General features: G+C 33.9%; 2 protein-coding genes and 1 pseudogene across 2 annotated transcripts; all 3 read right to left on the reverse strand.

The window, feature by feature from the left end:
• Positions 1-3,114: 3,114 nt before the first annotated feature.
• On the reverse strand, positions 3,115-4,074 carry LOC113175047 (olfactory receptor 4A16-like). Its single transcript, XM_026379214.2, has one exon. It carries the CDS (start codon positions 4,060-4,062, stop codon positions 3,115-3,117), a length of 948 nt encoding a protein of 315 aa, XP_026234999.2. The 5' UTR covers positions 4,063-4,074.
• A 4,434-nt stretch (positions 4,075-8,508) lies between these two features.
• Positions 8,509-9,752, reverse strand: LOC113175048 (protein arginine methyltransferase NDUFAF7, mitochondrial-like; annotated as a pseudogene).
• A 5,393-nt stretch (positions 9,753-15,145) lies between these two features.
• LOC113175049 (olfactory receptor 4A47-like) lies at positions 15,146-20,185 on the reverse strand. Its single transcript, XM_077797240.1, has 3 exons — positions 19,282-20,185; positions 15,926-16,005; positions 15,146-15,169 (listed from the first exon to the last, which is right to left on the reverse strand). The coding sequence occupies exons 1-3, from the start codon at positions 20,183-20,185 to the stop codon at positions 15,146-15,148; spliced, it is 1,008 nt and encodes a 335-aa protein (XP_077653366.1).
• Positions 20,186-27,221: the final 7,036 nt, after the last annotated feature.

Consider the following 27,221-nt stretch of genomic DNA (forward strand, 5'->3'; position numbering starts at 1 on the left):
GGAGTGAGATGGTATCTTAGGGTGGTTTTGTTTTGCACTTCTCTGACTGCTAGAGATGGTGAGCATTTATTCATGTATTTGTTGATTGATTGTATGTCCTCCTCTGAGAAGTGTCTGTTCAAGTCCTTGGCCCATTTGTTGATTGGGTTATTTGTTGAATACAAGTCACAGTAATGTAGAACGTAAAATGTGGAAAGGATATCTTAAGTTAAAGCAACCCACATTACAAAGTATAAAGTCAATCAAAAAAGTGAAAGATCTATGTGATGAAAACAAACAAAAAGAATTACTGAAGAATCTCAAAGCCCTATGTAAATAGACAGAGAGACAGTTCATGTTTCCAAATAGAATGATTCAATGTGATTAAGACGTCAATTCTTTTCCAAATTAATTATACACTAAAGACATTATAGCCAAAAATCCTGGAAGATTTATGCAACCTTATGAAATTCTAATAATAATGTTAGAATACATTGTTTAATTAAGAGTATTGAGTGATGGGAGTTTAATCAAATTCTGCCTATATGAACTAAAATAGAAGGATATTGGCATAATAGCAATCAAATCTGAAGAAGGTAGTATAGAAATGCATAAATATTAAACATTAGATACAATGAACACAGGAGGATTTTTTTAGAAATGTGTCATAAATATTTTTAGGACAAAAGAAAATTGATAATGTCAGTATTAATGGTAAGAAAATAAACAACCTGATTTTAAGATGGGTGAAGAATCTGAATAATCATTTCTCAGGACCAGAAGATTTATGGAAAAAGAGTCAAAATCATTAATCACCACAGAAATGAAAATTGAAACCATAAGGAGAGATGACCTCACAGCTATATACTATCATCAGAACTATGAAAGGCAGGTGTTGCTGGGGATGTGAGTAAAGGGAAAGCTTGTACTACACACTGTCTGTAAGACTTTATATTGTAAGGAAAAATAAACAGCATGGAGTTTCCCCCAAAATTAAAAATTAAATCATCACAGATCCAGCAATACCACTCCTGGGTCTGTACCTACAGTGCATGAAATCAGTATCTCTAAGAGACATCTGCACATCTATTTTCACTGCAGCATTATTGACAATAGAAAAAATATGCAGTCAAGCCAAGTGTCCATCAGTGGATAGATTTGTGGATAAAGAAAAGGTGGTAAATGCACAAGGGAATAGTAGTCAGTCATAAAACAAGGACATTCTTTCATACTGGGTCACATAGATGAGCCTGCAGGACATTATATTAAGTTAAATAAGTCAGGTGTACAAATACAAACATTGTGAATTTGTGTTTATATGTAGAATCTAAAAGGCTGAACTCAGAAATAGCAGAATAGTGGTTACCAGAGCCTAGACTAAGGGAGATGGAGAGATGCTGGTCAAGGGATAGATATTTTCAATCACACAAGAGAAATATAAACTCAAGAGACCTATTATATAACATGGTGACCATAGTTAATAAAAAAAAAATCTGTTACTGAAACAGCTGGAAGAGTAGATTCTAAGTGTTCTCACCACAAAAATGCTAGTTATATGAGACAATGCATATGTAAATTAGCTTAATTCTTGATAGAGCCATTCCACAAAGTGTACATAGTTCAAAACAATGTACTTTATATTATAAATATATACAATTTTATTTGTCAATTTGAAAATGAATAAAAGATATTAAAATAAAAACAAAAATAAGATTAAAAAGTTCCCATTTATCAAATTAAATAATACTATAAAATATAAAACAAAAAGGAGAATTTACAATATAGATAATCAATACAGAATTTGTACACAGGATTCCTAAAGGGCTTAATTTAAAAATAATGGAAAATAATGTGAAAATTTAACAAAAAGAAAACATAGATACATATTTCATGGAAGATTATTTTAAAAAAGGATGTTCTCCAAATGTGAATATGTTCAGCTTCAGTAACAATATGGATTACAAACTAAAATCATAATGAGCTCACAGTCTTGAATCCAACAATTCACAAGGTCAGGCACTATTGGTGAGGATGGAGAGCAGTGCAAGTGTCATACACTGAGGTAGGAGTGCAACTTAAAATGCAGCATTAGGAGAAAAACACAATTACCTGTGAAACTCAATGCATGAACAGACTTTTGAACATGAAAGAATTTCTTTCAATTAGAAATCTCTTACACAGCATACATGATGATCCAAATTGCAATGAAAGCAATTCTATCTTCTTTGTGATGTTCCAAGATAATTGCAGACTGAGGAAAACTGAGCTTTTGCACAAAATTGTAAACAAAATTTCACTTATACCATAAAATATAATTTAAGTTTATAAATAGTTAAGTTGAATACATGTTTTAAGGGACAGGGGCTTATGCAAAGCATTATTTATTTAATAATATCTTCAGCATTATGAAGACAAAATAAGAAGCTTTACTTATTCTTTGAAGAGTGGTAAAATTGCACATGATCACTAGGTCAGAGAATGACAAAAATGTTTACAACCTGACTTAGATATATTTCTAAAACAAAGTACCTGATTTGTAATCAAGGATTCAAATCTGTTTTCATCACTGACATCCCCACTGACAAAATCAGTCTCTGCTAATATCTTAAACAAAAAAATTTGCCATCTAAATATCATAAACTAAAACTTCATAGACATTGACCACAAAATAAAATTAATCTTTAAACAAAACATATATGCAGCTACAGAAATGTGCCATATTGATAGAATAATGAGTATTAAAATTTAAGAATTACTCTTTTGGCTCCAGAAATTTATCTACTAGCTGAATGTCTTTCTCATTAATTAGGATGATATCAAATTTTCAAAAGTAGTTTCTTTTCCTTCTTTAAAAACATTTTATTTCAAGTCTGATTTCAATATAAATTGAATAAATGAAGTTTTAAGGTGAGCTTCCATTTTATTTTTACTTATACTAGAACAAACACCCAGATCTTTTATTCACCATTCCTAATTCTCTTCAAAGTTGATCCTACACTCAAAAAATAATTTATTCTACCCTTTGATAAATATAAATAAAGAGAAGCATTCCTGGAGAATATGTTGAGCTAACCACATCAACTTTTGTTAGAATTTACCATCTATGTCTAGTTTCAGAATGAGTATCTAAAGGATTCAGTGTGGGGGATCCATTCTTATTTTACCTGTGGTTAACCTCTTACACCAGAGTTTTTTCATAGCATTTTTCATCTCTGCATTTCTCAAGGTGTATATTAGAGGATTCAACATGGGAGTGATAACTGTAAACACCACACTTATGGGTTTATCAATAGGAAAGGTGGAAACAGGTCTAACATAAATGAAAATACAGGGAACAAAAAAGAGGACGACCACTGTGATGTGGGAGATGCAGGTGGACAGGGCTTTGCGCCTCCCTTCCAGACTGTAGGTTTTAAGGGAGTTTAGGATGAACGCATAGGAGATCAGGAGAAGGATAAAAATGACCATACAGATTGCTCCACCATTGGCAACCACAGTGAGGCCTATAAAGTAGGTGTCAGTGCATGCAAGTTCTAATAATGGGTACATGTCACAGATGAAGTGGTCAATGACATTGGGACCACAGAAGGGGAGATTGTACACAAAGGCAAGCTGAACCACAGAGTGTACAAAACCTCCCGCCCAGGCCACCACCAACAGGAGGATGCAAACCCTTCGATTCATGATGCTCAAGTAGTGCAGTGGCTTACAGATGGCCACATAACGATCATAGGCCATCACCACCAGAAGGAAGACCTCGGCACCCCCAAATAGGTGTTCTATGAAGAGCTGGCCCATGCATGCTGGGAAGGAAATTGTCTTTTTATCATACAGTAAGTCCATAATCATCTTGGGTGAGACAGCAGTGGAGTAGACAGCATCCATGAGTGACAGATAGGCAAGGAAGATGTACATGGGGGAGTCCAAAGAGGGGCTGGCAATGACAGTCACCACAATGAGCAGGTTGCCCACCATTGTCACAATGTAGATGAGTAAAAACATGGTGAATAATGTATTTTGTCCATCAGGATCCTGGGTGAGGCCCAGGAGGACAAATTCTGTGATGTTATTACTCTGTCCCATTTACTCTTTTACTCTTAGGCTTGCTTCAGAGATGAGAGTTCAGGAGAATAGACACTGCCATGAAATTGTGAACAGGTCGATAAATCCGCCATGTCATGGAGCACAACTTCATCTACCTTCTATAGTGGTGAAAATACAATAAACATCTAGTAAGTATCTGTTGAGGTTCTCTTCCAAGGAACCCAGTAGATTTTCTGTAGACAATTCTATTCCTCCTAATAATTTTTCTTGGGGCCTAAAGTTTAGTGGTTCTTTCTCTAAACCTTTGCTGATATTCCATAGAGGAGAGTAGTCAAAACCCAACAATCATTCACATATTTAAAAATGTATATTGAAAATATGTTCCTTCTTGTCACAGAGGTCAACAATCATGAATAGGGAAAGGTTTTTTGCTTTCAAATACCTATTCACTATTAGTAACAATAAATTCTAAAAATATGAAGTGATGTAAAGTCAGTCCTTTGAGTTGGTAGTATCTTAGGGGAATCACTTTACAATATTTTCATAGCAATATTTACATAGCATCAGAATTAACACTTCTTCTGAAATATCTGACTCAATACAATTGCATTTGTGATTAATTAGATGATCAGTCTTTCATGTCTCAAAGGACGTTTAGTCTTCGGAAATCTCTCATTAAGTTTCAAAATACTGGACTTTAAAGTGTATCAAATAGCTACATGAGTAGTTAACTCATTGCTTATTATGGCATTTATTTCATCTACTCTGTCATCCATTTCAGAAGCTATAATTCTGCCAATTTCATCTTTGCATCTATCAAAATTCTTAATTCATTCCCATTCATCATCCTGAATTTCACCATTTTTTTAAACTAAACGGATCAAATGACTCTTATCAATTACTACATGAGGTGCTAGTATTTTATTTTCAGAAATCTTAGAGTAACATGGGCAGTAAAGGAAGAGGAAATAGTAACTGAAAATAGAGGAAGTGAATAGCGGGACAAGGCCGTATATGCAAAGATTTTTAGGGACTGATAATGCTCAAAAATAGAATTTTAGTATCCATACACTGAGAAGCAGCATACTCAATGGGAGAGGGCATGAGTTTCAGTTATGTTCTAAATGCAATTATAAATATGTCTCAACTTACACATTGTAAAATATAGAAATTGACCTAGATGATCCCAGAATCCTTTCCAGTCCAACTACTTCCAACATTATTAGTACAGCGCAAATTTGTTATTTTCTGCTGACATTTGTTTTTTGTATTTTATAATTAAATAGCAATTTCCAAGCTTATGATTGTTGCTTGAAAAATGCCAGCCAGTAGTTATGGGGTATGATAACTATAGTGACCAAATAATAATTCTGAGTTTCTCACTGTGCACAAGATAGGACCCAAGACTTGCTTGGTGAGAAAACAAAGCACCATGAAGAATACCACTAACTTTGGAGATGCATTGGCTGCACTATAATTCCTGTTTTATTCACTTATGTCCATGTGACCATGGGCAGATGAACAAACCTCCCTGTGTCTCCACTGCATCAGTTTTATCATGGGGTTTCCCTTGGCAACTACCTCTTTATTATATGTGGAGTCCTTAGAGTGCTGTTGGACATGTGGTTAAAATCTAAATAAAGACACCATTATTAACTTTTTTAATGTTTCACTGTGAACATTGGATCAGAATAAATCATCAGGATCTCAGTCAACTTAATAGGTACAATCTAGGATATAAAGAATTATATTTCTATAATCCATGAACACCTTTTTGGACATGGGATAAAGAATATATGTTAAGAAATATCATATATATGTGTGTGTGTGTATATACATATATATGTATATATATGCAAAAGTGATATTTATCTATGAATAAACATATTTAAACTAGAAGCAAACAAGAGAATTCTGTTCACATGGACTTGGTACTGGAAAAGGACATGTGCAGAAAGAGTTTTCTTTAGAAGCCAGCTCTGATGAGCATCCTACACATCTTGGTCACATTATTGCTTTCATCTGATCCAAGAGCTGTCATTCATGTGCCTATCTATTAAGTACTGCTGGGACTTAATCTCATAAAATATCTGATACTAGAGATTTCTTACTATTAGAGGCAAACCTCTAATAAGGCAGACCTGTTGAAAAACTTAAGGTTACAGTGTAATCCATGACCAAATCTCTTGTTTTCACATCTTACTTTCTGTGATGTTAATCTCCTTAATCATCAATGCTGGATTTCACTAGGATAAATATTCTACAGAAAATTATTTACATAAGATACATAAAATATGCTTTGTAGTTTAACTCTCAAAGATTTGATACTATTAATGCTAAAAGATAGCATTATTAGGTTTCCAACTTAATACTAAGTTAATATTTTTCTAGAAAAAATGTGACATAAGTCCTTACAAACACATTTTTAAAAACCCCAAAAAACAAAATAGGAAAATAATATATATAGTTCATTGAAACAGTTTTATAATTTTTTTAAATCTCTCTAGGTTACAGTAGATTAGGTATTTCCCTGAGAATGGGTTTCTCTATGTATATGTACCAACAGGTTTGCCAAGAAAAATTTAAGATGCACATATAAAAGATCATATAATCTTCTAGAACATAATTGAAACTTGTTCCTTTACATTATAACATACTTGTAATTTTAAATTTTAAATTCAAATGTATCTAAAAGCAATTATACTTCTGTTAACATAGTATGCAGAATAAAATATTTCATAAACAAAGGTAATAAATCCATTGGTTTATTTATTAGACGATTAACAGGCATTATTATTTGGCAAAAGGAAAAATAATGGACCTAGAAAAACCAATACTAAAAAATATATACTTTGTATGTTCAAATTAATTTCTGTGTTTGGCTAGCTTCATTCATTCAACTCAGATACCTTAAACGAGAATTTATAACATTTAAGACATTAGTTGTATTTCAGTATATCACAGGAACTTTCATTGTCAGTTGTTTTATGAACTCACCTTTTGGGACTTGTCCTTGGTCCAGAAAAATGAATGCTGTTTTCACTGAGAGTGATTGTAGATATCAAGTAACTATGTGTGATCATGGAACCTATACTAACATATGACTGATGAGTGAATCTAGAAATATTTACAAGTGGTTATAGATTTACAAGTGGTTATATCTCTACATTGACTTCTCATTATCTCAGACTTAGAGAGAAGTATAAAAATGTCCAAAGTATTTGCCTAAGGTATTAGGACATTCAAAAGTCACTTACTAGAGAGGTAAGGGATGGGCAATAGGGAGAGGGACATTATCTAAGCATGTTATGTGTATGTACAAATAAGTCATAAATTAACTCAATATTCCATATAGTTAACATGAACCAATAAAAATGAATGCATGGGTCTCTTCAAAAACATTTACTGAATAAAGGGAGCTGGATTTTCTTACTTGCTGGTAAAATTTCTCTGTGGAAAAACAAAGCTTCTATGTTTGCATGAAAATTGAGCTGGTTAGTATAAATTAACTTGGCCAAGCCCATTCCTTAGAAGAACAAATAAGAGAATGAAACATTTAACAATACTAAAATTAGTTATGTGATTTTTCTCTTCTCAGTCAATTATGGTGAAGCAAACAAAATGGACTTGACTTTGAGGATTCAGGGTCATTCATGTACCTACGTATTAAATACTGCAGCTAACAAGACAAAGGCTGGGACTTAATCTCATGAAATAGCTGATAATGGAGATTTCTTACAGTTAGAAACAAATCTCTTCAATCTTGCAGTCACTCAAACAGCAGCTGTCAAAGTCCCCTTTCTTTCTAATTAAAAACATGTCTCTGTATTTCTATAATCTTATCCAAGGGGAAAGAGTTTGCCCACCAATAGCAATGAAGAGAACAAAAACAATTTGTCACCTGAAGACCCAGACAGCAGCTGAAGACATACTTGGGTAGAACCTGAGTTTCAGAAATCAATCTTTCCACTTAGGTTTGCAAACATAGTCTATGAATGTTTACAGAGTTGCCGCTTTACATAGATTAGTTCATTAGCATATTTGGAACAAATTCAAAAGAGGTAATCTCTCCTGAACAGGTTTCTTCCCTTGAACAATCCCTAGAGGAAGAAGACTTGGGTCTTGCCAAGAAAGAGTAGCTGACTGTCAATGATGTGAAAAACACCTCAGGCGAAAAGAAAAATTCCAGAGTGTAATGATTAATAAACTATGATTTCCAGATTATGAAACAATTAGGTAAATCAAGTGACACTTAATCAAGCTTAAGGAGGAAACAGTCCCAGTTCCCTCACCCAGTCACACCTCAGCAAAGGAAAGCCTCACTGAGTTTCTGCCCCAGAGGCACTGAGGATCAGAGGCAGGGAGCTTGGAACTGGAGGGTCTGTTGAGGTCAATAAGTTCTAATTTTTTAAAATAAAGGCCATCATTTCTCTGCACTTTAGATTGGAATGAAGGCTTTTGATCAATTCTAAATCTGTGTACAGGCTATACAGAGAGTTTTGACTGCTCTGCATTCACCTGATGACTTCCACCATGAAGTTTCTGATGAGGTAGCAAGGCAAAAAAAGTTAAATCTTTCTTCCTTCTTCTTAGGATTTATTAACATATTATATCCCTGAGGTAATTGCTGTCTCATTGATGGGTCATCTGATTTATCTAAAAGAACCTTCAACTGCACATCAATACCCACATTTTTCAAAAATATTACTTGTTCTATTGGACCCAAAGTCGCTTCTATTCCTTATGCCATTCTGCCCAAATAATGGAACTCCACATCAGCTGTAAGGTGTGCTGTTCCAGGGACAGTTAAGACATCATGAAGCTTGTGGCCACAAAATCCTCTGAAGGTGTGTCTTCATTCCATCATGACCATCATCAGCAGTCAGTATAGCACCTCCAGTTAGTGCAATGTATTGAAAAGTTCCTGAATAATAACCCCAGCATCAGGACATACTTCAGCACGATCCCTTGTTTCATCAGGAAGGCTTCTGCAGGGGTAGTACAAGGAGCCAAAACAAAACTCAATTTATCAGAAACCTGTGGATCAGTATCAATGAATACTTCTCTCCATCCTTGTGGTGTTTTCCAAAATTTATGGACAGAAAGAACATCAAAAAATTCATGTGCCAGAGAAAAGCTGTATCCTTTCGAACATCCTGTAGGTCTTGGCCCCAGGAAATTGGAATCCCAGACTTAGAAACACCCTTTATGTGTAGTAGGGATTCAGCATTTTGCTCTAAGGGGATCTTCTCTTTAGTCAGTGTCAGTGCATGAGTCTCACTTAGTTTTTGGCTCACCTCTACCAAGTGTATTGAAACGTCACAGTTTTTCAGCACAGATCTAAACTGAACACCCTCAAATATCTCCGGTGATGGGACCCCAACTTGGGCCCCAGTTCCACCAGCTAGAAAGGTGCACTTTTTCCAGCAGTCATTCATTCACTAATGAACCATATTCCTATTAGCTCCCCAAAGATCTGACTTCTTTCAGGTGAAGTAATGAAATCTCCTTTTTCTCCTAGCAGTCATGGTGTAGGTAATGTCCCTTGGCTGGGTTGATCAATACCTCCTTCATCTACTTGGCCACCGTGATGGGACCAGTAGACTTTATTTTGTACATAAGATGCTGCAGCGTTGGGTCACCTGGCTGTTTTCTGCCAGTTCATTCCCGGAGCTGAAGTATTTCCCTCTCCAAAGGTAAGGAATGATTGTCCACAATCTCACAGCCATTTCGTGTCTGGCGGGACTTCGGTCTCCAGCCCCTAGTGCCTTCAGGCTGGAGGTGAGCCCCTGAGCCCCAGGAGACCCCAAAGGAGCAACCAAGGTGCTGTGGGAAATTTCCACTGGAGCTCAGATTCTGTGGAGCTGAAGCGGCCCTTACCCACTGGGATGCTCACACTAGCTTCCACTGTTATTCCCTAAACCTGGCTTTCCATCACCTCCACCAAGCAAATCCCACTATATGTGTAGGCATGTATTGGACCTTTTGCTTCACAATGCCTTAGGTAAAGGATTATTTAAATATAATTCTGAACCAGGTAATGAGCTCTACCAAAATTTGGCAGTTTTCAACTTACAAATTATTAAATTCAGCAACTCCAAATGTAGTATGCTTTTCTTCTAAGATAAAGAACACTAAGCATTGTGCCTCTCTTATTAATAGGTAATAAAATGCACATGAACATATATTTAATTCTGAAAAACTGCACTACACAATCTCAGTTACTGTGGCATAAATTATAACTACAAAACAGAGAATTCCCAGCTAAATTCAAAGAACTACTAATGCTTTCTGCTTCTATGAATGAGGAAAAAAGCATTTAGCAGATCAGAAAATGCCTATGACAGCCCATAATCTGTATTTTCTCCAGTATGAAAAATACATTGAAAATATCAGCAGTTATAGATCCTTCCTCCAGAAAGCTATAATACACAGTATTTCTGCTTAATTTACATCTATTGCCAACCTATATAGATAGGATATATAGAGAGGATATATCTTTAAAGCAAAAATCACCTGTTCGGCAATAAATCTTCAAATAAAATAAATCAGAAAAGCTAGAAAAAATGTAAAATTCATGTGCTTGAAAGCATTAAAAACTAATAAGGAACGAAGTATCTGCCAGGCCAAATTTTAGAAGGAAAGTCAGAGAGCTAAACTGCTTTGGGGGTCTCTTTTCTCAAATATATGAAATAATTTTTAAAGTCACAAATTTAAGCTTGAAAATCAGGGAGGAACTTTCTTTAGAAATTGTACCCAGAAGACAAATAAAATCCATGGTTTACCACAAAGTAGAGAAGTGTACTCTGTACAAGGCCAGGCTTTTCAGGAGAGACCACAATGGGCTTTAACTCCTGAAGTGGTAACAGTAAACACTACAATGTTCCTCAAAGGAACTCAGACACAGTTCCATTATTTCATCTCCTGATTGGATTAAGGTTATTTGGAGTTACTATTTCTTCAACCCTAAATACCAGCTAGAAATGCAGGAAATCCTCTCTTAAAGAAGAAAGCAACATTTAAAAGTCTTGATTTGTCTGCAAATTTTTATGCACAAAATCTGGCACACAAGTAAAAACAAAGAATAGAAGACAAAGGCTGATTGAAAATCAAGAGCAATAAGAACAAAAATTATTCAGAAAATGAAAAAATAAGCATTTTAAAATAGGCTCAATGTGCAGAAATATGTAAATCACAGATAGATAATAAATTGATTTAGAAAAACTAAAATAGATACCAATGAAATTAAGGATTTGTCTGGATTTAATAGTAGATTTGACAAGGGTGAACAGAGAATTGGCAAATTGTAAGAAAGATTTAATATGCATACCAAAGAAAAACAATAAATAGATTTAGGAAGTAATATAAATAAAATACCCCAAAACAGTATGAAATTTTTAGAATAATGGTGGGAAGATAACTCAGTGGTAGGGTGCTTACCTATCATGCACAAAACCCTGGATTTGATCCCTAGCACTCAAAAACAAACAAACAAACAAACAAACAAAAGAACTGTAACATATACTTATATACTTAATTTAATCGCAATTACAAAAAAGAGAAGAGAAAGAAAATAGGAAGAGTAGGCAAAATACTTGAGCAGATATGGCTTGATTTTTCTGAAACTATTAAAAAATATTAAATTTTAAGTTCATGGGAAATTAACCATTTCATGAAATTATGTTTTAAAAGAATAATTTTTACAAAAAGAATAATTAGATGAAGTAATCATAATACAACCACAGAAGTTCTTTTTTTTTACTAAAACAACATTCCACATGCATATCACTATTTCTTTATTCATTTGTCCATTAATAGGCATTTAGATTATTTCTGTATCTTGGATATCTGAAAATAATATATGAGAATATATATGTCTGTGAGATACAGCTTTAAAAACCTATAGATATATACTAAGAAATGAGCTTGCTGTATTATACAGTAGTTCTATTTTGAATATTTATGCTAATATTGTATGAGTTCCTTTTTCTCAATCATCTTGTTAACACTTATTTTTTAATAATGATCATGTTAAAAGGTATAAAGCGATATTTTATTATAGTTTTGATTTGTATTTGCATTAGTTAATAGTGTTGGGCATCTTTATATACAGCCGTTAGCCATTTGTATAACTTCTTGGGGAAAATGTCTATTTAGTTCCTTTGCCCATTTTTTTAAAAGTTTTTTTTGTTTATTTGTTTTAGTTATCAACAGACCTTTATTTTATTTATTTATATGTGATGCTGAGAATCAAATCCAGTGCCTCACATGTGCTAGTCAAGCACTCTACCACTGAGTCACAACCCCAGTCTCCTTTGCCCATTTTTTAATTAGGTATTTTCCTTTATTTTTTTTCTATTGAGTGTATGAATTGCTTGTATACTTTTTAATAATGATGACTTAATAAATATGGTTTGCAAATATTTTTCCCAGCCTATAGACTGATTTTTTTATTTTTTGCTTTATATATTTATTTATTTACTTATTTTTGCTGTACAAAGCTGAGAATGGAACCACTATTTGAACCAGCTATCCCTTTTCTCGGTCTATATCAAAAGACTTAAAAACAGCATACTACAGGGACACAGCCACATCAATGTTTATAGCAGCACAATTCACAAGAGCTAAACTGTGGAGCCAACCTAGATGTCCTTCAGTGGATGAATGGATAAAAAATGTGGCATATATACACAATGGAATTTAATTCAGTGAGAAAAGAGAATAAAATCATGGCATTTGCAAGTAAACAGATGGCATTGGAGAAGATAATGCTAAATGAACTTAGCCAATACCCCCGCCCAAAAAACTAAATGCCAAATGTTTTCTCTGACATAAGGAGGTTGACTCACAGAAGTTCTTAAGGACTCACTGTCTTCAGGAAAATAAATATAAGACTGGCAATTTTTTTACCTACACTTTCTACTGGTGTAATTTACTTGTACATAATGATAAGATTTAATTTTACATATTCTTACATGCACACAATATAGCAATATGATTTGGCCAATATCACTCTCCAGTAATTCCTCTTCTTTTCCCACCTCCCTTCCTCTACTGATCTCCTTTGATTTTCATAAGCTCCACTCCAACCTTTCTTTTCCTTTTTCCTCTCTAGCTCCCATATATGAGAGAAAACATATGATAATTGACTTTCTGAGTCTGGCTTATTTTACTTAGCTTGCTGTTCTCTCGTTCTGTCCATTCATCAACAAATACTGTAATTTCATTTTCTTTATGACTGAATAAAACTCCATTGTGTATATATACCACATTGTTTTTATCCATTCATCCATTGATGGGACTCCTACTGTTTCCACAGTTTGGTTATTGTGAATTGTGCTGCTTTAAACATGAGTATGTTTGTATCCCTATAGTAAGATGAATTCAACTCTTTAGGATAAATACAAAGAAGTGGTCAAGCTGGTTCATGTGGTGGTTTCATAGCTAGTCTTTTGAGAAACCTCAGAAGTATGATGGCAACACTTACTTCCCTAGTGGTTGTGCTAATTTACAATTCCACCACCAGTGCCAAGGTGTTGGTTTTTCTCCACATCCTCTCCAGCATTTATTATTGTTTCTTTTCTTGATGGCTTCCTTTCTGACTGGTATGAGATGAAATATCAGTGCAGTTTTAATTTTCATTTCCCTAATTGATAATTGGGTTGATTGGGTTATTTGCTTTTTTAGTGTTAATATTTTGTGTTCTTTATGAATTCTAGATGCTAATCCCCTGACACAGAATAACTAGCAAAGATTTTCTCCCATTTTCTAGGTTTTCTCTTTGCATTTCTAGTTGTTTCCTTTGCTGTGCAGATTGGCATTATTTCCTGAGCTCTAGGGATTCTGTTAAAAGTCGTTGCCTGTGTCCTAAAAGCTGGAGTTTGACCCACATTGTCTTCTAGGAGTTTCATAGTTTTTTGTCTAATTCCTAGGTCTTTGATCCATGAATTGACTTTTGTGCTGGGTGAGAGATAAGGCTCTAGTTTCATTCTTCTACAGATGGATAACCAGTTATCCTAGCACCATTTTTTTTTTCTTTTAAAAGGCTGCCTTTTCTCCATTGCACGTTTCTGGCACCTTTGTCAAGGATCAGATGACTGTAGATGTGTGGATTTGTTTTGTGTCTTCTATTCTGCACCAGTGATCTATGTCTCTATTGTTATCCAGTACCAAGCTGTTTATGTTACTACAGCTCTGTGCTGTAATTCAAAGTCAGGCACTGTGATGCCTCCAGAGTTGCTTTTTTGGCTTAGCATTGATTGGGCTCTAGTGAATCTTTTATTCTTCCCAATAAATTTTAGGACTGTTTTTTCTAGTTTTCTGGAGAATAAGACTGGTAATTTCTTAAAAGAAGTATTAAAAACAGAAGGTAAAAGAAACGGCATCTTCACCATGCTAAATGAAAATGAATCTCAACATAGCATTAAATATTGATTTAAAAAAACCAAAGAAATGATTGCAAAATACAGAGAATTTCCTGATTGAATGATAACACAAGAGATTTTTACCACCAACCAACTATGCTATAGAGAGAGATCTGTAGAACAATCTTCAGGAAGAAGGAGAAAGTTCTAAACTGGAAAAAAAGAAAAAAAGGAAATGCGGGAAAGAATGGAGGGTTGGGGGTGAAGCTCAGTGGTGGAGCACAAGTTCAGCATGTGCAAAGCCCTGGTTCTGCACCCAGCACCAAAAAAGAAAAAATTGATATTACTGAAAAGGTAATAAGGGGAATAAATCCAAATGAATGTTAACCAGACCTGACATCAATAAATGCAAAGCAAATAAGAATACGATGGATTTATATCAAAATACATGACCAATTTTGCTTAAAAAATGAATAAGCAAATTTTCCCTGCCTATAAAACAGAATTTAATGGGAAGAGCCTTAAGAGGAAAACATCTTAAATAACAAAATAAAAATATAAGGGTAAAATAGTGGAATAAGCTGCACACATTCTGACCAAAAGAACATTGTTTCTGTGCAAATATCAGACAAAAAACTAAGATATTTTTTAATTGATTGAATTAAAAGGAGAAATAGACAAATCAGCAACAATACAAAACTTAAGCACAACTTATAAATGCAAGAATATGTGTATGTGTTCTTAAAGATGTTTTAACTTTAAACATCATTAACATAACTGATCTAATGAGATAAGAGAACAGTGCACACAATAACTGAAAGGTCCACATTCTTTAGAAATGCACAAGAAACATTTTTCAAAATCCTTGTCATTTCAAGTCAATTCATTCTTTTTTTTTATTGTTGGTTGTTCAAAACATTACATAGTTCTTGATATATCATATTTCACACTTTGATTCAAGTGGGTTATGAACTCCCATTTTTACCCCGTATACAGATTGCAGAATCACATCAGTTACACTTCCATTGATTTACATATTGCCATACTAGTGTCTCTTGTATTCTGCTGCCTTTCCTATTCTCTACTATCCCCCCCCCTCCCCTCCCCTTTTCTCTCTCTACCCCCTCTACTGTAATTCATTTCTCCCCCTTGTATTCTTTTTCCCTTTCCCCTCACTTCCTCTTGTATGTAATTTTGTATAACCCTGAGGGTCTTCTTCCATTTCCATGTAATTTCCCTTCTCTCTCCCTTTCCCTCCCACCTCTCATCCCTGTTTAATGTTAATCTTCTTCTCATGCTCTTTGTCCCTACTCTGTTCTTAGTTACTCTCCTTATATCAAAGAAGACATTTGGCATTTGTTTTATAGGGATTGGCTGGCTTCACTTAGCATAATCTGCTCTAATGCCATCCATTTCCCTCCAAATTCTATGATTTTTGTCATTTTTTAATGCAGAGTAATACTCCATTGTGTACAAATGCCACATTTTTTTATCCATTTGTCTATTGAAGGGCATCTAGGTTGGTTCCACAGTCTTGCTATTGTGAATTGTGCTGCTATGAACATCCATGTAGCAGTGTCCCTGTAGCATGCTCTTTTTAGGTCTTTAGGGAATAGACCAAGAAGGGGAATAGCAGGGTCAAATGGTGGTTCCATTCCCAGCTTTCCAAGAAATCTCCATACTGCTTTCCAAATTGGCCTCACCAATTTGCAGTCCCACCAACAATGTACAAGTGTACCCTTTTCCCCACATCCTCGCCAGCACTTCTTGTTGTTTGACTTCAGAATGGCTGCCGATCTTACTGGAGTGAGATGGTATCTTAGGGTGGTTTTGATTTGCATTTCTCTGACTGCTAGCGATGGTGAGCATTTATTCATGTACTTGTTGATTGATTATATGTCCTCCTCTGAGAAGTGTCTGTTCAGGTCCTTGCCCATTTGTTGATCCAAACCACATGAAGCAGAAGAAATGCCTAACTAACTCCACCAACTCCTGAATTCCAAGCTCCCCAAATTTTGAAATAAAATGAAATGATAATTATTTTAAGTAACAAAAGGCTGGAATCTTGCCTTATATGAAATAATGTTTAAAAGTGGAATCTCAATGTGTGATGATACTGTAACAAATATTATATACTGATGTATGTGTTATCAAATATAGATCTGTGTGTATTCATGCAAAGGTGCTTGTATTCAGACAGATATAATCAAAGGTATTATTGGATACAAGCCTGTATGTGCCCATACAGATTAATATGTTAAATGCAGACCCAAGCATGTAGTGAGATACAGGCTGCCTTGTGGCCAGACACATATGTCTATATACAGATCTAGGCCTGTGGCATTATACTGCAATTACTGGCAATAAAAGTTACTGAGTCCTTTCTGATCACTTCATTAAAAACAGAAATCAAACATAAATAAAATGCCCTTTTAATTGAGAAAGAAATGCAAATAAGTAGAATCTATGATGATGATTAAAAACTCAGTTAAGTTTATTGATCAAGGCTTAATAATAGTGTAATATTCTGGATGAGAAAAGTAGACATTATTATATACTACATTCTTCAAAATTAATATGGAGAATCCTGTGATTCTAAATTTAATTTTATTCTAAGTTTTTAAATTATACAAAATAATCTTGAGTTTTGTCAGGAAGACTAAGTGCTTATGAATTGCAAGAAATTTTTGAAAAGGGTGAATATTTGGTAGAAACTATCCCTAATATGTAGAAATGAGTATGAAAAATCCTTGACCATTGAAATAGTGTCTTTGTGATAGAAAGGTGAGTTTTTTAGAAAATAGTTCAAGTTTAAACATTCTAAATGTAAAATTTTGACATATCAAAAGAAATTTTATATTATTAACAAATAAATTAATAATGAATAAATTGCATTGGCAGATTATTTACCTACTTGAGGGAAATAAGCATAGATATATCTTTATAACAAAATAAATCACTGATAGGTTGGAACAGAAAATTTTCTGAAAAGTTATTTAAAAATTAAATGTCAAAATTTGTAACGTTACTGGCAGGAAATGGAGGCTTCTCATGTACATTGATAGTAGCATTGAAAAGTTAAAAGATATTAAGATAAAACATCTGTATATAAAAAACTCAATGATAACATAATAAGGTAAGTATGTATTGCACATGTCAAATAAGAGTATATATATGCATATTTAATACAAAAAGAATTTATCAAAATTCATCAATGAACATAAAAATATAATTAGATTTATCTCGTCACTCATTATAACTCAAAAAAATTTGAAAATTAATTGCATATCCAAATATGGAGGAATGGATTGTATAAACTCTGGTATGATTGAATGTTATTTGGGGAATAGCATATTTTTGGAAAGAATTTGAAATGATATAATAAATCTCCATGCAATAATAATGTGGACAAAATGATATTACAAATTATTCATATAGTGTGATTTACCAATAAAAACATTCATTTCTCCAAAGTCTCTGTGCCTTATGAATGTGAACTAAACATGGGAAACAGGAAAAATGAGTTTCTTTGACACCATTTTTTACCATATTAGGATCAGACAATAATTTATTTCAAGCCTGGGTCAGAAAATATTTAACAAAGATTGTATAAATGAGATTTCTGTCAAATAAAACAATATTTCAAACTCTTTATTACTTAATAATCTGTATTCTATTAATAAAGAAGGTTGAAATCTCCAAAACAAACTAATGACAAGGAGATAGAAACATTAAGTACCTTATTATATACTGCATAAAATCACACTGTACCCAATAAATATGCACAATTGTTGGTGTTAATCAAACATTGTTTTTCAAATTTAAGAAAATAAATATGCTAATTACCCTGACTTGATATTACACATTGTATGCATGTGTAAAATTATTACATATTTTCTATAAATATATAGAATTAAAATTTTATGATAAGTCATAAAATTGTATAATTTGAAAAAGTTAGAATGAAAATTAATTTTTATTGCCAGCATCTTTCTTGCCAGTATTTTCCAAAATATCTAGTGTCAATCTCTGCATTTTATGATTGTACCTCCACGATTCTGATAACTTTGCGTATGAAAGACAGAGCCTTGTCCCTTTTTGAAGGCCATAAACCTATAACAAAGAGATGGGAATGTCAAAAAATAGCAGAGGCCTCATCAGATATTCTAAACTGTATGGGAAGATTAATGGAGTATTTTTATCCTTATGAAAACATGACATCAAACACAACTACTCCACCTGAGGTATTCATGTGATTTTCCAACTGGGAAAATAAGTACAATTTAGTTGTTCTTCTGCATTTGTTCATTCATATTCTTTTATATTCTTAACTTCCTATGATGAATATTAAAACTTTTCAACCCCAATATGCTAAGCAATATGAACAAAAGCTTTTATTTGAAATCTCTTACAAAAATAAAGTATGTACCTCAACATTAAAATGATTTATTAATGTTGTGTGCATTAGTTAGGAAAGGAATAGACCAAGTATTTATAAAATATTTACATATTATTTCTTATTTTATTCTTTCAAATTTTTGATAAGCATTATTAATTCTGAAAAAAAGATTGATATTATTAAAAATAATTGAGAACATCTTCCATTAAGTAAAATAAAATTACAATATCAATTATGGCACATAAATCTATAGTCTCAAGAGAACCATTTTATACTCAAAAAACGAACATGTGTTTTCCAAAACAATCCTGACAATCTTAAAAATATATGTGGATCATTGGAAAATTCACATACCGAAAGCCTGTGGTCATGCACAATTACTACACCTGAAAGAAATCTTACTACAATGAAAGAATGATACATGGCTTTCCTGAAAGAAACAGCTCTTTGTTGAAAATGGGTGCTACGTTTCTCTGCCACCTCACGTTCGTTTTGGAGTCCAGAGTTTCTTCATGGCATTTTTCATCTCTGCATTTCTTAAGGTGTAGATTAAGGGGTTCAACATAGGGGTGATAACAGTGTAAAACACAGTCAAGGATTTATCAATGGGTAAGGTAGAAGGAGGTCTCACATACATAAAAATGCAAGGAACAAAAAAGAGGATCACCACAGTGATGTGTGAGCCACAGGTGGACAAGGCTTTGCGTCTCCCCTCCTGACTGAGATTCTTCAAGGAATGCAGGATGACCCCATAGGAAATAAGCAAGAGAACAAAGATGACCACACAGATTGCCCCATCATTGGCAACCACTGTAAGGCCAATAGCATAGGTGTCAGTGCAGGCAAGTTTTAGTAAGGGGTACATGTCACAGATGAAGTGGTCAATGACATTGGGGCCACAAAAGGGAAGGTTGTAAACAAAGAGAAGTTGAACTACAGCATGCACAAAACCCCCAACCCAGGCCAACAGCAGCAGCAGAACACACACCCGTTGGTTCATGATGGTCAGATAATGCAGGGGTTTGCAGATGGCTACGTAGCGGTCATAGGCCATGACCACCAGGAGTAAAATCTCAGCACCACCAAATAAGTGTCCTGTAAAAAGCTGGGTCATACAAGCTTGGAAGGAAATGGTTTTCTTCTCATAGAGTAAGTCTATAATCATATTTGGGGTAACCGTAGTGGAATAAACAGCATCCATAAATGATAAGTAGCCAAGAAAGAAGTACATAGGGGCATCCAAGGCCGGGCTGACCACCACAGTCACAACAATAAGTAGGTTGCCTGCCATCGTCACCACGTAGATGACCAAGAACACCACGAATAATATCCTCTGACCCTGGAGGCTCTGAGTGAGCCCCAAGAGGACAAATTCAGTCACATTGTTCCTTTGTTCCATCTGTGCTTCTGGATATCATTATTTCACTGATAAGAACAAAATTATCTGCAAATAGATTTATTACTGATGACTTTATTAAATTTAAGGATAATTTCCTTATGTATTGCATAAATAGGCATTATAACTTACTATGTTTTAGGCCTGTCAGAGATTATAAAATTATAAGAGTGATTAAAGCATTATGTGTAGCCTCAGACTAAAGAGAGAGGAATAAGAAATTAAAGGAATATGTAGAGAATGATTTTTAAATAAAGGATTCTGCCACAACTAGATTTCCACTTATATCTAGTAAAATTGCAAATATGGATAATACTATAAATAAAAATAAAATAAAAATGGATTAAATATCCAAAATAAAACTAAAGCAAGCTTTAGTTTATATTTATTTTTAGGTTAATAAAAGGGAGATGACTTTGCACCTTCTAGGCCTAGTAAAATCTCAGGGAGCTCATTTGTAGAGTGCTTGCCCAGCATGCATGACACCCTGGTTTAAATCCAGCACCATGAAAAAAAGGAAAGAGCAATCTTCTCAAATGATAAAATTCCAAATAATTACATTTGACAAAATCAAAGTTTTTTTTTTAATAATTTAGCAAAGGATACCATAAAGCCAATAGTAAAAAGGTATGTGGAGCCAAGATGTACAATTTAGAAGACATACAGAGAGGTAATAGACAAAGGGCTTTAAGTAATTAATACATAAAAAACAAATAAATAGTAATGTAGAACAAGGATATGAATAATCAATTAAAAGAAAAACACATCCATATGGCCACAAAACTTAGGATAAGATGCTGAAACTCACCTGTTAACGGAAAAATTAAAAATTAAAAAAGATATTACTTTATGTCCATCAGACTGACAAAAATGTAGTTGGTAAAAATGAAAAGAAAATTTTCTTATACTGCTAGCAAAATATAAATTATATAATAGTTTTGATATAATTTGGCAACCTTTACTGAAAGTAAAAATACATGTACATTTTATATCTGTAATGACACTTCTGTTCCATAAAATCTACTCCATAAAAATTAAATCCCCAGCACATAGGATATTTTCATGGCAGGTTTTGAGGCTTTATTTTTAATGGCATTTAAAAAAAATAATACTTCCAAATTCAAAGTGAATTTAAATAAACAAATGCTTGAATAGAACTTCTATAAAATGGAAAATAGCCATTTAAAATAATAATTACAGCTATATTAATATTCTTAAAGAAAATTTCCCAGGTTATTGTTTAATAAGAAATAAATAAGCATAGAATTATGTATAGTAAAATTGTTATAAAGCAATAATAAAAATATCATACATTCATCCACTTACAAATGTCTATGATTTTATGAACATGGAAAAATATGGAGAGATATATGTTTTGTTGCAAGCGTTCTTACATCTGTATTATTAAGCAAGAAATTGAGTGCAAAAGAATGAAAATGACAAGAGAGGAGAATCCAAGCTAGAGAGAGACACACAGAGAGAGAGAAAGAGAGATTACACACACACACACACACACACACACACAACTTTACATAATCAGTACAATCAACATTCACTAGCCCAGTTATCCCTTAAAATGATTCTAGTAATGACAATCAGTTACTCATAATCCTTTCTTGATAGTCACTTCCCTCTGACTGTATAATTCTCCCCTGCTTGCTCTTCATAAACATGGATCCTCTGTGTTCCCGACCACCTCCCATCTCTCTGCTCATGCAATAGATCTGGTCTCCACTACCATTCTTCAGTACATGGCTCCTGTAATTTCCCCCTCCATTTCCTGTATCATTATTTTTCCTGCTTCTTCTGCATAATTCTCTAAGCCTATTTAAAGAGAAATATCCAAATCCATTCATGCCCACATCTCTTTCAAGCAATCCATGCCCTGTATACACACCCCTAAGCTTTATTGAATCCAAGAGTCACCTTCAGTCTTGGCAGGAGACCTGCCATTCTTCTGACCTAAAGTAACAGCTTGCCAACTTACGTTTTGCAATGGGTTCCTGAAAGTCACTTATTTCATTTCTGCAGAAATGAAATACCTCATCCTCTAATTTTTAATATGCCAAACAATACTTAGAGAATAATTCAGTTGGCCTTATGAGGTGATTCACAAACACCTACCTGTACATTAAAATATCTCCCAAATGGTTCCACTTGAAATTAGTTTCTAAGAACAGTTCAGTTAGAGAAAATGAATTTATTCTGGGATTTTATAATATCCAAATATTTTAAAATATCCAAAAAATAATATTACAGATTTGAGTCAATTCAAAATACAAAAAAGGCATTTTAGCAATCACAAAGGACCCCTAGTGATTATTAAAATTACTTAGAAAAACTTATGAAAGACTGTGAAATCCTACATCCCCAATCTACTGCTGCATACTATAAAGCTAAGTTCAGAAAGTTACAGATAAATACTCTTCCTGCATTACCTACATAAGGAGACAGTCATTCCCTTCAAGGTCTGGATTGTGGAGCTTTCTCTTGGGTCCTACATGATAAGAGCTTCATATGCACCATCTCTTGACCTTCAAACACATCCACATAACAAATTCTTTCTGTACTTCCAGGAAATATGACTCATTAAATTTTCAGGAAAAAAAACATGCTACATTTTAAAGTGTTGACGTTTCTAAAATGAATATCAAGAATGCTATTATTGGGCTGAGGTTGTGGCCCAGGGGTAGAGCATTTGCCTTGCATATATGAGGCACGGGTTTAATTCTCATAAATAGATGAATAAAACAAAGGTCCATCAACAACTAAAAAATATTTTTTTAAAAAAAGAATGCCATTATCTCAAGATATCTGAATCCTGACAATGAACAATGAAACCCCAAATCTTCATTGTTGACAAAATTATTCAGAATAAAAAAAACAATTATTGAATAAATAAGCATTTTGAGGTTAAAAAAGCTGGATTTTGTGGGAGAGATAATAACATATTTTAAGATAAATATTTGCAATTTGTGTTTTATACCAATACAAATGAAATAGCCTTTAAAGCATTTTGATTCTTAATCAGGAATACTAGTCTGTTTTCATGCAGCATAACTGAATCTTGGGTTGTCTAAGCAATGAAGATTAATTCTGTTCCCTATTTTAGTATGTTTCTAGTTTATCATTTCAATTTAAAAAAATAGTCAAGTGAATATTGATGTAGAAAACCGTCTTTGAGGTAAGAGCAGAGGACTGAGCACACTTTATCTAGATTTGTACCACATGCAAGTGCTGCCTCTCCAAGGGTGACTTTTCTCTAATTAAATTCATTGGGACCTTCAATATAATTCTGAGTGTAGACTATGCATCTCCAGAGATGCCACAAGAATAATAACTATGCAGAATAAGATTTACAAAAACATGAGCTCTGGGGAAAAGATCCTAAATGAACATCTTGAGGTCAAATCACCAAAGGAGTCTAGTGTGGACAGAAATGAAATTGTACAAACTTTCCTGTAAAAATTGTGACCTGCAAAATAGGTGAATTCAGTGAGTATACAGTTTAACTTCTGGGTTTTCAGTTGAGCTCTGTACTCACAATCAGAAGGTGAGGGGAACTGATTTCAGGATGAGTCACTGAAAACTTCATTCAAGTGCAGATGAAGTGGGTTCACCGCTCAAAAAAAGCTCATATTTATCACATAGTTTCAAATGGACCAATTGATAGTATATATATTAGTAGAGGATCAGGGAATGAGAAAACAGGGGTAGGATGATTCTAAATATTTCTATGTGTTTAAAGAACATTCACCAAAATACACTGGAGCATAATATCCATTGATAATATTTCAAAGTACTTAAATCAGATAGAATATATATCTGATTATAAAGAACTTAACTAATTATTGATTAAAAATGTAACTAAATTTTCCCCAATTATTACAAATTTAGCAACCTAAGTGAATTTGAAACATAATAATCTAACTGCAGGTAGAAGAGTGACCACCATTAAGGTCCAGGGATAGGAGTGGGGAGAGAGAGGAGATTGGATGGGTGAGAGACAGGAGGTTTAGGGGAATTGGGGAGTGAAATTGACCCATTTTGCTTTTATGTATGTGCAAACATATCACAATGAAACTCATCATTCCATGCAATTGAGAAGCAACTATAAATTTAAAAATAATCTAACTGTAAATCTCACTGGAATATATTTTACAAGTAGAAACACATGTGAAGAAATGTTCATCTGCACTGGGAATTAGCATATTTTAGCTAGTACAGTCATCATTTTTTTCTGCTTTTAAATTTTCAAAGTTATACAGTTATACATCTATTGATACATAATTGCCAAATAGGAATCACATATACTTCATGAGTATAACTAGATTTTTTGATATTTGTATATATTGTGAAATAATCGCTACAATTAAGTGAATCACCTCAGATAGCTATTATTTTCTTTCACTTATTTTTGTGTTAGAAAACTAAAAACCTATCCTTTTAGGAAATGTCAAGTATACAATACAGTCTTGCTAACTGTGGTTACCATGCTCTATTTTATTTATCTCACGACCTGGAACTCTGTAGTCTTAACTACAACCTACAAAGCACCCAGGCTTCCTTGTAGCCTTTCCCATCTTCTCTACCTCTCTAGGCCTTAACAGCAGCACTCTGCTCTCTGCTTCTATGTGTTTGACATTTTATATTCCACATTTAAGTTAGATCAACCTTAGTTGTTCTTCTGACTCTAACATAATGTCCTCTGGGTACACATGACAGGCTATCTTTGCAATTTAAGGCTAAATTACATATAATATGCATGTGTATAATATATCTCTTTATCCATTCATTTAAAATGGACATGCCAGTGTTTTCAAATGCTAGTTATTTTTTAAAATATTTTTTAGTTGTCAATGAACTTTTATTTTATTTATTTATATGCGGTGCTGAGACTCGAACCCAGTGCCTCACACATGCTAGGCAAATGCTCTACCCCTGAGCCTCAGTATTCTGACATTTAGCAAATATTTTTTAACTGAACTGAACTAATCCTTGACTGTCCCCAACTACTGCCTGAGCAGCTGGTAGGTTGATCTCAGAACTCTTGAGGTGAGCTGGTTAGTGAGGGGGGAGATGATAGAAGCTTACAGGAGAGGTGAGAACAGAGTAGCAAGGCTAATAACATAACACTTCTTAAGTACAAAATGTGCTTCCAAGGACTTCATGTCCAGATTCCAAAAGACAGCATACTCAAGGGAAAATTCCATACTCAGCATGAGAATGCATGGGTTTGTCATTATCTAAATGTAATTACAAGTAGGTTTCAGTTGACACAGTGGAAAAGAAAGGGATTGAACTAGATGATGTCAGCATCATTGCCTGTCCAACTATCTACATCACTAATTGGGTATTAACCTTACCTTTTTCTAATCTATTGACATCTCTTCTTTTTTAACATTTCCATAACCAAATAACAACTTCTGAGTTTATTACTGTTTCTTGAAAATGGTTAGGTGAATAGAATGTGATAACTACTGTTTAAACAATGACCACTAAATTCCTCATCCCTTGTAGCCTTGCTAGGACCCAAGAGAGCACAGCCCAGTGAGTAACAAATACTCATTTTCAGTTGTTCCAAGAACTTACATCTTGGGTCTTGTCCTTGCTCCAAAAATCAATGTTTCTATCAGTGAGGGTACCAGCAGGTGCCTCATGTACCCATGACTCTTCAGGAAGACATGATAATATATGGCTATTCAGTGGATCCATGAATAGTTCCAAGTGACTAGAGCAGACATATTTCCGTAGATCTCCATTATCTCAGTCTTTCAGAGAAATGTAAATTTATCTAAGTGAATACCTGAAATATAAAAATATTTAAAAATAATTTCATTATTTTTTGGAAAAAGGCATTTGAATATTCTCACCTGCTAGGAAAACATCTTAATAGAAAAATAATCATGCTATGTTTGTAAGATTGTCTAAAAAACTGATCTAATTAGTGCAAATTAACTTGGCCAACCACATTTTTGGTGGTACAAATAAACAAAAGATGTTTAACAACACTAAAATTAGTCAAGTGAGTTTTTCAGTCAATTATGGTGATGTAAATAAAAGGCTCTTTACTTTGAGGATTTATGGTAATTGTGTGCCTGTTAGGTTCTGAGGCTAACAGGTCAAAAGCTGGGATTTGACCTCGTGGAAAAGCTGATGCTGGGAAGCTGGGGTTGTGGCTCAGTGGTAGAGCACTTGCCTAGCCTGTGAGAGGCACTCCATTCAATTCTCAGTGCCATGTATAAATAAAATTAAGTAAAGGTCCATCAACAACTAAAAAAAAAATATTTAAAAAAAAAAGCTGATGCAGGAGGCTTCTCACATGTAGAGGCAAAACTCTTCAATCTTGAAGTCACTCAAATAGCACCTTCCTGAGACCCATTCTTTCCTAATTAAAATCATATTTCCTTGTGTCTACTCATTGTATTTCCAGGAAATTGAGACCTTCCACAAACTTATGCAAGCAATAATGGATATAACAAAATTTTTTTTTTTTTGTCTCAAGGACAAGACAGAAGCTAAAGACATGCTCCAGCTTGGGTAGAATTTGAGCTTCAAAAACCTCTCAGGTCATTCTAAAAGGAAAATAATATTTCCACTTATATGTGCAGATACAGTCTATGACCTTGAGCATCATCACTACTTTTAATAGATTAGTTTGTTAGTGTATTTGGAACAAATTCAAATAACATAATCTCTCCTGAACAGATTTCTTCCCTTGAACAATCATTCCCTGGAGAGAAAAGACTTGGTTCTTGTCTAGTGAATTGGAAACACAATAATGAAAGGAGAAGTATAGGGAGGGGTGGGGGGCAGGAAGGAATTTCAGAGGAATTGGAGAATGATATTAATCAAATTTTTTGTACCAGGGATTGAACCCAGGACTGCCTAATCACTGAGCCATATCCCAAGCCCCTTTTTATATTTTATTTATTTATTTACTTATTTTTAAATTTTGAGACAAGTTCTCACTACATTGCTTAGAGCCTCACTAAGTTGCTGGGGCTGGCTTTGAACTTGGAATCCTCCTGCCTCAGCC

Source organism: Urocitellus parryii, chromosome 4 (genome assembly GCF_045843805.1).
Source record: "Urocitellus parryii isolate mUroPar1 chromosome 4, mUroPar1.hap1, whole genome shotgun sequence".
NCBI classification, from domain to species: domain Eukaryota; kingdom Metazoa; phylum Chordata; class Mammalia; order Rodentia; family Sciuridae; genus Urocitellus; species Urocitellus parryii.